Source organism: Heterocephalus glaber, unplaced genomic scaffold (assembly GCF_053883595.1).
Source record: "Heterocephalus glaber isolate CG9 unplaced genomic scaffold, H.glaber_assembly_v1.0 deba00001550, whole genome shotgun sequence".
Classification (NCBI taxonomy): Eukaryota; Metazoa; Chordata; class Mammalia; order Rodentia; family Bathyergidae; genus Heterocephalus; species Heterocephalus glaber.
The window spans coordinates 15,468,740-15,480,880 of NW_028258343.1; the positions used below are offsets into that span (position 1 = coordinate 15,468,740).

At 36.7% G+C, this 12,141-nt stretch overlaps 1 protein-coding gene across 10 annotated transcripts in view; it reads right to left on the minus strand.

Moving 5' to 3' along the window:
- Lama2 (laminin subunit alpha 2) overlaps positions 1-12,141 on the minus strand; it is a 586,947-nt gene that overhangs the window by 43,037 nt on the left and 531,769 nt on the right. For all 10 annotated transcript variants that reach the window (XM_087190273.1, XM_087190276.1, XM_087190275.1 and 7 more), the window contains 2 exons: positions 8,640-8,802; positions 7,821-7,965 (listed from right to left, as the gene is read on the minus strand). In XM_087190273.1, the coding sequence (XP_087046399.1) occupies positions 7,821-7,965; positions 8,640-8,802 (308 nt within the window). The remainder of the gene's footprint in view (positions 1-7,820; positions 7,966-8,639; positions 8,803-12,141) is intronic.

Here is a 12,141-nt window from a genome sequence, read left to right on the forward strand (position 1 = left end):
CTTCCTTTTCCCCCTCCTTCCCAACATCCCCTCATAAAACAAATAGCCTAAATATCTGAATAGACTTCACACTAAAAGACACACAAATGGGCAATGAACATAGAAAATAGTACCATAATCATTACACTTCCAAGCAATAAAAATTAAAATGCAATGATACTATCATGTTGTATTCAAATACCTAAAATGACAAACACTTATAACATCAAGTTGGGGACAGAATAAGAATCAACTATTTTCTACTGGTAATGGTTATATGGGGGGAGCAGATGTGACTCCCAAACCCGCTAGATATCTGAAACACGAGTTCGTGTTCTCTAAAATTAAAGAGTGAATTCTAGGAACAGTGGGGTTTAAGAGTAGGAAGAATTGATTGAGAGAAAAATAGCTTTAGTCTAGAGAGACAGAGGGGAACCGGAGAGTGGGTTGCTCGCCCACCCTGCTTCTCGAATGTGTTTTATGGGACAAAGCCACGAGGTGAGGTGGGTTCAAGGTGGGAGGCTGGGATTTTTTTATGTCACTGGTGGTCCTCCTTTATTTTTAAGGGTGAGATAAGCTGTTTCTGAATTATTTGTGTTCTCACCATACCATCTATTTAGACTCAATCTTCAATTATTTCATATATTTTGGATCTTTTATTCATGTTGAAATATTAGTTCATTAACTTGATGGATTTTGCCTCTATCTTTGCTTGAAGCAAGATGAAAATTATCTTGGCTTTGAAATGGGCATTTGAATCAACAGGTTTGTAAATGCTCCTTTTTGGGAATCCTAGTTTCATGATGTTCCTGGTTCAAGTAAATATGACAAATACTGGGTCAAAGTTAAGCACCCATCTTAACTTTGTGGCTTCTCAGCCTTTTCAACTTGCTACTATGCAATGCTAAGAGAGGGAAATGGAGCAAGAAGAATTTCCAAATTGGTTTGACCTTGGAACATTATTATTTTCTCTCAACTCATTATCTTTCAGAATTTTTCTTTGGAACACACAGAGAAATATCAGACGCTCCAATTCCACCATACTCCACACTCTCACCAGTGTGAAAACTTCAAACACAATTGCCGTGGAAGTAATGTCCAAAATCAAATAGCAAAACTATTAGCACCTCGAAGCAGGTTTTTGTAAAAGCAAGCAACAAATACATGCAAAAAGAATAATTGTCCTACTAAGAATAATTTAACAAGATTTCATAATTTAATTGCCTGCATAAACTTTAATTTCTACACATGTGTAATTACTTTCATACCTCAAATTAGTTTTGTATACTAATATCCCTCTGAGTAGCCTGGTTGTTGAAAGAAAACAGATATATAAAACTGTTTCCAAGGCTTCTTCATACATATTCCTTTTTATCCAGATCACAAAGGAGTTTTCATATGCTGCTATTGACTGGAACATGAAAATAGTCTCTTTCTGCAGACTTGGTGGATATTTTAATGGTGTCCATGAAATGAGATTCTGCCTCTCTCACTGGCAAGCCAGTGACTAAGGTGAGTTTTCCTCCTTATCCCTGAGTGAATAAATGCACTTTAAGAAATCATTCTAAGAAAATTGATTAAAGAGCAGCAACACAATTCAATTGGAACTCACTGGTTGAAGAGGTAACTCTGACAGAGAGATACAGGGTGGCATATTATTACTAATGCGGAGGAAAAGCTCGAATCGCCCTCCTGACTGATAGCAATAAACAGGGTTCTGCTGGGAAATGCTAGGAAATGCTAATATTCCCCTTTATTTCTTGCTCTATTTCTTTTCCTTACAGAATAGGAAAGTAAGCTATTAACACAAAATTTCAAAGTTGAATTCAGCCATCATTTTTATGGGTAAGCAGGGAAATAAGGGTTTTATTAAATAATAGGCACAGAGTAGGGCCTTAACAAGTACTGAGATAATCAGTGCTGAACTGTTATAAAGTACTTGCTTTTAATTTGGTAATTCTTTTCTTCTTTCTGCCTTTTCAACTCCCTTTCCACATCAGTGCCCTTGGGGACAGGACACACTTGTTAGTTACTAGCACACCAATGCACTTGAGGGTATCATCCCCTTACTAGTGACTGGGATGCTACTGACTCTCAAGGAGGATGGGGAAGCCTATCTGAAGGAACGTGTTTGAGTTTCAAGAGGCAGTGGTTTTTCAAGCTAGTTGAGAATAATTAATTTAAAACAACCAATCCAATCACTAAGAGTCAATAATGCACATTGCTGGGGCTTCATTTCAATTCACAGCCTGCTACTTGGTGTACTCTGGCCATGCTAAAGTCCTTGAGCACTAGCTCACCCACCTCTCCCCATTTCTCCAACCCCCTTTCCAGACCCTGTGGAGTACTATTGGTCCTTATCCTAATACTTCTGCAGTATTTGATGTTGCTAGCATTTCTTTCCTTTTAGGAAATTTCTTCTTTTAGCTCTCAGTGTGCCAAGTTTACATTTTCTTTCCTCTGCTCTCATTTGCCTTCTCTATTTCTTTGAACACTTCTGCAATATTGATGTTTCTAACACTCATGTTTTTATCTTCTAACATTATGTTATTGACTTGAAAATCTATATGCTTGGACCTGATATATTTTATGATAAACAGGTGAAATACCATCTTTCATTTGTATTTCCCTTCAGTACTACACATATTCAAAATTGAAATGATCATTTTATCCCTAAACATGTATTACTTATTTTTTGGAAGTATTGGGGCTTGACCCTAGGGCTTTCACACTGAGCTACATGCCCAGCCCTTTTAATTTTTTTTTCTCTTTAAGATAGGATCTCACTAAGTTGCTGAGTTGGCCACGATGGGATAGAACTTGAATTGTCCTGTTTCAGCCTCCCTGAGTGCCAGGATTGCAGGTGTGTGCCGCCTCACTGGTTTGCACTACTTATTTTATTTGGTAGCACTATGACTCTCAGCCACTCTCCTAATCTAGAAAGTCATCCTCACTATTCATATTTAATCAGTCGATACCATTATAGATTTCTAAATAACGCGAATATTCACACTGTTTTTAAAGTTTTAGTGACATACAATTGACATACTATATTTTGTCCTCGTAACCTAATGAGATTTGTAATACATATATACCTATGGAACTCATCACCACAATAAAGGAAATGAACATTCCTATGACCCCAAAAGTTTCTTTATGCTTCTTTTTAATCCTTCTTTCCTTCCCTTCCATATATACCTGTCCACAAGTAGCCTCTATTTGATTTTTGTAACTATAGATTATTTTGCATTGTGCAAGTAATTTTATATAAATCTATTCTTTTTGTCTCCATTATTTCATTCAGTGATTATTTTGATATTCATCCATTTTCATGTATATTATAGTGTTTCTTTTTTAACTTTTTGTGACCAGATACCATTCCCTTGTATGGACAAACTACCATCTGCACGTGTCCATTTACCTGTTGAGAGATGTGTGAGTTGCTTTGAGTTTTTGAATACCACAAATAAAGGTGATATGCATGATACACATGTGTCTTTGTAAGGATAATATGCTTTGCTGTGGCTTAGCTGAATATCTAAGATTGGAGTGGCTGGTTCATATGGCGTGCAAACCTGGAAACTCGTTTGTCATTTTACACCTTCATCAGCAGTGTAGAAGACTTTCAATTTCTCTGCCTTTTTTTTTGCCAATATTGAGTATGATCAGTCTTTTAAATTTTGGACATTCAAATAGCTGTGTAGTGGTAACACATTTTGGAATTATTTTTTATTTTCCTAATGTTGAATCCAACTGCAAGTCTTATTTCAGTGTTTTAATTGTGATAATTTAATATTGCTATGACAGTAAGTGACTATATTCTTATATTATATTGACATTGCATTTCTCATCTATATAGAAGTCTGTATTTGTTTATAACCTTTCCTTTATTTCTCTCTCTCTTTTTTTTTCTGGTACCAGAGATTGAACTCAGGACCTTGCACTTGTGAGGCAGTTGTGGTTCCACTGAGCTAAATCCCCAGCCCAATTTCTCTTATGGCTTCAATGCTTTTATTTCTAGTAGAAAATCTAATTCACGTTAATTGACCTGCTGGAATAGTAAAATGCTTCAAAAGTTTCAGCGACTACATACTGTATGTGTGAGAATACATATGGAAAACCAGACTAGCTACAGTTATATTACAATAAAAATCTCCCTTATTTGATTTGCAAAGCTGGCAGTGAAACATCAGAGATAACAGAGAAAGGGGAACAGCCATAGGAAAGAGAAGGTCGAAGTTCCTGGTATAATCTGAGAATCAGATTTCTGAACAACTGACTCTCACAGGATCAATGTGATTTTAAAAATGGCAATACTGTGGCAGCACATGAAAGGAGAGAATGCGGTATTTCACATGATTCATATCTGAAATAAAAGTGAGGATGACTGCTCAGTGCATTTGTCAGAGGTGTTCAAGACCGTGAAAAGCAGCCCACGGAGGCCACTCATGAAAGAGGAGCTCTCAGCCAACTATGCCGAAGGGGTGAAACCAGACTAAGAATGAAGCAGAAGACACTGCTTGGGACAAGAAAAAGTCCCTTCCAGCTTCTGCACCACATGGTAACAACAATGTGGGTCTAGTGAAAACCTGGAAAATCACACCGAGTGGGGGAAGAACCTTCGGCATTGGTAGATGGCTCCAGCTGACTACTTTCAAGTTTACGCAGCTCTGTAGCTTGACCATGGGCCAACATTGTTTAGGACCTCCAACCTTTTGATTACTTATTTCAATGCACAGAATAAAAAAGTCTAGGTATCATGCTGATTATAGAAATTATAATAACAAGGTGTCAATTTATGGAAATTATTCTCTTGCACAGTTGAGTCATTCTATCTCCATGTTTTACACTATACTTTACACTATACTTTAACATAATTTATTTAACACAATACTACATTTAGAGTCTATAGCACCACCCCCAGCCCAGCATTCCTGTGTCTTTCTGTTTTATCTTTTGCACATGCATATATATTTTTGCTTTTTTCTTTAGTCCTGTTATTTGACTACCTCTTCCATGATACTATTTATGCTTTCATATTCAATAAAAATTGAGGACCTCTGGAGAAATTACTGCAAAATCTTAATCCATGCCTACAAATTTATCTTTGCCTTCACTGGTCCCTCTTCTTCTCTCGTCTTCTTGTGGAGAAAAAGGATTTTTCATTCTGTCTCAGACAAAGGACTCTCTCTAGTCTAAGGGCCTGTGCATGACTCTTTCATGACTCTTTCCTTTCGTATTTCTCATTGCTTCCTCTTTACTAGCACATTCTCCACAGCCTAAAATCATGCTCAAAATCATTTGTCCATTCAACAAACACTTACTAAGCATTTACTGTGTACTAGGAACTGATGGAGAAAGCCAACATGTTCTCACTTCGAGATCCTTTCTCTCCACCTCTCCATCCCCTTTCTTTTTTCTTGATTTTAGAGCTAAATTCCCTTCAGAATTTGCACACACTCATTGTGCCTGCTTTCCCACAGTGCTTTGTGGCATGGTGCTCTGGGACAGGCTCTTGCTTGGACTGTTCTTGCCAAAGCCTCCAGTGGCCTCTGTATTCCCAAAGCTGATGAATTCCTTTGTTCCTATCTTCCTTACACATTCTCTACCATAGGAAAATTGAACTTGATTATCTTAGAAACTCTCATTCCTGTAACATCAGGCTTTCTTAACGATGTATTTCTGCTTTCTGTGATTGTTTTTTATAGTCTCCTTTATGGAGTCTTTCTTTAATTTACTGTTTTAATATCTGAGTGTTCCATGGCTTTGGATCACTTTATGCAAGATATGATTGCTTGGTTTCCTAATCCCTGTTTAGATGCTGTTGCCGAGAAGATGATTATGACTCCTAGTCATTCATCTTTCTCTAGAACTCTGTGATCTTCTGATAACTATAACTAATCACACAGCTTCCCTAGGCTGCAACAGGTACTAAAAGCACCTTGAATATAACATGTACAAAATATCTCTCTGCATCTTTTACAGAAAAACCCATTAGTTTTCCTTTATTTAGTAGGTTCTTGAATAACACCAACATAATCATATCACCTAAGACAAAAGAGAAATGATGCCAGATCTCTTTTTCAAACTTAGCCTCCATATCAAGTAATCCATAAAGCTTTTCAACATTAAGATTCTTAGTGTCTTTCAACTCCATTATTTCCTAGTCTCCTTATGGTTATTGACCTATTTTTCCCTTCTCTTGCTGTTTGCCTAGTTTACTGCTGGTGCTGATTCTCAACTGTCATAAATCTATACTCGAAGCTGGTGCAAAAAATTTTTTTCTTTAAAGTATGCATCTGATGATGTCATACCCCAAAGACTCATAGTTCCTTGTAGCTACTCTCATTTGCTCAGCTCAAAGGGCTTTTATGTACTGGTTCTGTTATCTCAGCTTCATCTGATGGTTTTTTGTCAATAATGGTTCATTTAACCTATGGATTCACTTGTAATGTTTCTCAAAGTGTGTTCCGGAGGATGCTAGTGCTCCAGGCATGGGAAGCCCTCTGTCATTAGAGAAGTTTGGGAAGTGTTTGGTTAAATGACTTAGATACTGTTTTTACCGGACAACACAGAGCTTGTAATATGTGCACATGCGCAGTGCCTCTTTGTGGGAACAATGGACGTTGTGGCCTCACTACAATTTGTAGAAGCCCAGAGTTAGTTTTGTTCTCTGCTGAGGATTTCCTGCAGGGCTTCATGTTCTAAGCAAATGCAGTTGGAAATGACGTACTCTGCTCTCCAATGGCTCCAGGTTTCCAGACTTCCGTCACTATGAAATCCCCACATGCTTCTTAAGCAACCGACTCTTTGTTTCCTGCTTGTGCATCAGGAGTGGGAGCTCCCAGGAGCTCACCTCTGCCTATCGACTGAGATGCCTCTCTCCTGAGACTGGGATGCCCATCTCTTCCAGCAGTCAGCTCTCTCCTCTAACCCCACTAGGCTGCAAGTTTCTTGAAGGCAAAGACTCATTTTGCACTTCATTTGGTTCTTGCACAGTACTTAATAGGTGCTTGAGAGATACTTTTAAAATGTAGGAATGAAAGCTACTGCAAAGGTAAATCTCAATTTTCATGAAATGTCACATTGGTATCATCAACATTAATGAGGTCTATTTATATTAGCAGCGGTATCAGCTTCATTTGTAGGTATCAGGGCTACCCTAGTACACTGAAATAGAGGAATTATACCTAAATAGCAATAATGCCATGCTCAGAACTAGGAGACTTGTCTTTCTGTCTTGGTTGTGAGATCTTTTTCATAGTTCAGTAACCAGGTATAAGTTTGAGTACGTGTTTTCTTTTCTCTAGCAACAGAAGAAAACATTTGCTTACATTATAAATGAAACAATGCTTGTGGACATGATTTTAAAAAATCAGAACCATACAAACATCACATTATAACAGATCAACTATTTTCTTGAATATACACAAAATTTGGACATTTTTAAAAAGCAAAGAATTGGTAGCAGTGCCCTACCTTGTAGATTTTATTGTGGGTGGCTTTAAAGGAAACATCTTGGCAAAATAGGAAGAAAGGAAGGCATACAACATTTTTCAAACTTATCACAGGATATGATTTTACAAGTTGCAAGACAGTTTTATGCTTTCAAATTAAGCTCTCAGTTTCCAAAGAAAATGACAGAGAACCATTTGGCTCTTCAATCAGTTTTGTCTAATCCAAACCACCTATAATCTAAGCCAAAGAAATGACTGTCTCCATTTTTCACAGAACTTGAGAGTAGCTAAAATTACAGACAAGGTCTTTCCCCTGATTAGGTTCACGGGTGCTTCAGATGGCATGATTAAGGCCCATACTGCTTTATTACTATAAAAACTCACCTTGTTTTTGAATTCTTGACAGGGTGAATGATTTCCATTTCCCATCATTATGATTTTGATTGCTGACAACGGAAGCCATTCCTGAACCCAGATCATAGCTGACTTTTATGTGGCCATCAGCCAGCTCTACACTCATGAAATCTTTCTATTAATAGAGTAAAAATATATCAGTGATTAAATACACAGAGAAATCTATGGGTGTTCACTTTTTTATGGCGTTTAACATGGCCTTATGACTAACTTGCTGACTATGTTACACTGTAACAGAAACACATTTTAGAAACTGAATTGCTATTACTATTTTGTGAGTTTTTGCAGATGTGATGTTACGGTGCAAATGGTCATGACTAAATTAGTAGGACATATTTTTTTTCGTTATATAGGACCAAACGGGTTCCTCAAAAACATATTAAGCAAACTGAAAGATTTGTTCCCTGAAAGACTTTACTAAGAAATATTGACTAGAAAAACACGAGGATGAAGAATATTTAGAATCCCCTCTCATGTAAAAAGCAAAACAAAACAGTTTTGTTGCTGCATAATGCAATACTGGAAATATCTTTATTGACTGCTTCTCTTAAAGGATTATATGGGGAGTTATACTGAAAAATAAATAGTGATTAAATTGTACCTGTGATTAAAGTTATCAATGGAAATATATGTGTTGTCTCATCATGCATTTTTTGTTACCAGTCCAGTTTTCTTTTAAGAAGAGATACTTTTACCAGTAACTAATAATTAATTGTGTTAGAATTCTACCAAAAAAAGAAGCAAATGTATGCTCAATCATAGAAGATCTGCTGTGTGTGTGATCTTTACCAGGTCTCGTGTGGCAAGGTACATCAGGAGAGCGCTTGATGAAAATGTCCGGAACTTGAACATGACAGTGGAGATATTGGGGTGCCAGCGAATAGGGCGGCTGACCAAGGCATAGCCTTCTCCATCAAACTGGATAGTACCTTCACTGTCTTCCACCTGAGGACTGGAAAGAAACATTTTGGGTGAATTAATCATATGTGTTCCTCATGGCGTGTTATGATTCAATGCATCAAACTCTCCGCTGGGACTAGACTGGACTGGATGCTGCTGTATGGCAAGAGCCACCCTAAACATATCTTCTATCTTTTGCGTCTCTCACCTCCACTGCCACCATCTTAGACCAAAACCCATTATGGCTCACTGGGACTTCCTTAGGTGTTCAAAAACTAGGTCATTGGTTTCAAATGCTTTGTTTTAGAGAAATATTTGGTGGATAGTTATAGTGGTGGTTAATTATGTCTTAGTGATATTTGTGCAAACAGATGAAGTTTTATGTTGGCCAAGATTACATTATGATACAATATATATGTATATATATGATATATAGCATAATATAGGCTTTTAATCTGAATACTCGCCATCCAACATGTTATTCAACAGATTAGAATATAGACAATGAAGGATGCCTGTATTGTGTGTGTGTGTGTGTGTGTGTGCACGTGCACGTGTGTGTTTTAAATCTGTCTCTTTCACTTCTAGCAAAGCTCTAGAAGATATAGGACACCATAGAAAAGTTAGGGTCCAGTCCCCAGGCCAGGAACAAATAGCATCTAGCCTGACACTTGGTATAGAATCCACTAAACATTTGCGGAATGAAGCAGATTTCAGTATCAAAAAGTGCTTCACAGAGTATATTGGTCAATCAATATTGGTTGAATAGTTAAATATCTAAGATAAGTCTTATGAATACAATATTTGAAAAATTTTTTTCAAACGTGAGGCTATCTACAATATGTCTATCTTTATGTCTATTTGGTGTTGATGCAAAGTAAGTCTCAATTTCTGGGATATTTTTCAAACTTTCAATATTTACATATTAACATATTTAATCTCTGAAATTGGAGTGTTGTAGGTTGAGAGTAGAGGCAGATGTTGAGACATATTATGGTGTAGTCACAGAATAACAAGAACCTAGAATATTTTTCCATGAAATTATAGCTAATGGGAAAGTTTACAGACTACAAATTTAATGGACTTGGGTAGGAAGAACAAGTACACATTCTCAAGAAGTTGGCTTTCTTTCTGGACTAAAGATAAATAAAACACTAAAGACAAAATAAAAGATGTTTTTTTAATATTCATGAAAAATGCTAACTGGAAGGCTGAGGAACTAAACCAGTGTATCAATAGTATAATTGGTAATGACTAAATTGACTATTATTTGCACTTCCTTTATCATGATAATGAATAATTTCTGTAGCATTAAATTACAGACAAGAGAATGTTGCAGAGATCCTACCTAGGAGAAATTCCTTGAAGTTCTCAAGCACTAAGATTTTCCATTAATGGAAAGGGTTACACAGGGTCTCCATTGATTGCTTTCTGGATGCTTTGGCTCAATACATTCTTACTTAGAATTTAAAAAGTGCTAACCAGAAAAAACAAACAATTTCATGGTGCAATATGAGGATAACTTGGCGAATCAAAACAAAACACGTTTATTTTTCTTACAAAAAAACTTAGGACATTTATACATTCATGTCCTTATGTACCTAATCTATGAACTCCTTAACATATCATAGAGAAAAGAATGGGTCATACAGCAGGTACAGTGGAGTCTCTTATGCCTGTTCAGGGAGGCCTTGTTACAAGTCACTTAACACTTCACACCTGAGCTTCTCAAACATGAGGTGAAAGGTAAAAGCCCCTTCTAATGAGAAACGGGATATTTTCCTCTTCCAGCAAAAGACAAATCTATGGGAAAGAGTTTTATGCTGGGAGTGGCAAAACATACAGATATAGAACAGTCTTCTGCACTTAATTCATTAGCTCATACTAACCACACAAGGAAAGTCTAGCTTCGAAACTGGTGAGTTTGGGATGGGGAAAATATAAGTTCTTCTTGGTATATTCCATAATATTTCAACATTCTCCTCGAGTTTTCCTGTTTGTTTTGAGTACATTTATCAGCAAAAGTAAATACTCTTTTATGATGAATAAATGCAGAGCACCTTAACTTGCTTTTTGTTTCTTTGTTGAAAACGACATACTGGTCAAGTTAGAAAGTATTAGTTATGCTACTTTGAAATAGCCATGTTCTTCTACATGTAACTTGTTTACTATAGAACTGAACATATACTGGGTATTAGAATCTGAAATTTCATCATCATTTTAATGTTCTGTTAATAAATTTTATTGATAGTGGTTGTTTTTGTATTTTAATCTTAATGTGATTTTCAGAAGTTTAAGAAAATGAAATAGATGATTTTGTATATTCCTGAGAGATTAGTCCCTCTAAGACATAAAAACAATTATATCCCTTATTGACCATTGATAAATGCAAATTTTTAAAATGGGCATTCTAACATCTTCTACAACATTTCCACAGACTACCTCTTTTAGTCTCATCTTTTACACTTTTCCCATAAAATAATTTTTGCTGTTTAACTTGAAGAGTTGATCTTTATGTTAAAATGTAATGAATATTTTCCTGAAAACAAAAGCCAAACAATACCAGGAATTCTATAGAAATTAATCTTATAAACACCAGGCCTTATGGGAAAATAGTGCTGAGGTACATCACTGAAGACTTATGCAGCTACATAATCAGGGCACTCACAAACACAATAACAATTCTGTTCAAAATATTTGCACAGCTCAAAAAGATACATTAAAATTTAAAATATGGAATTATTTCAGAGGAGAAGATGAAGGTAGTTCAATGACAAGTGGTATCTGATCAGTAGACAAGGCTGACTGACAGAGATGTAACCACATCACAAAAGGCCAGAGGAGACCTAGGAAGTGGGTACTTCCAAGATGGAGCAGTCGGCTGAAGCAAGCAGAGGGCAAGCACATGGATGAAACGGCTCTGTGGGCTGCATTTGGGGCAGGGTACTCTTGAGCTGGTGTGTTCAGCTCGCTGGTTTACTTTGCATTCAGCTACCCTTCCTTGGAGATGCAGCACATTAATAGGCTGGGAAGAACTTATCGGAGTCCTTCTCCCACTTGCCAACCCTGGATGAGCGAATTTGCACTTGTTCGTTCCTGAATATATTTCTGGCTCTCCTGCCATCCTACATTTGCCCTTTGGTCTCTAGGACCTGAATGCTGTCCATATGCTACCCACTATTTCTTTGTACTGAACCCTAATCTCAAGTTTCACTCCTACATCAAGAGCAGATCTTGATGTCCTTAACTCAATGTGAATAATCATCGTATTCTCTGTACATTTTAAAAGGGATTTTAGATACACCTTGCATTTCAACTATTTTAGTACTTGTCTTTTTCTCACATTCTTGTAATAAGTTTCTTGATGTCTGGGATTGGATTGGACTAATTG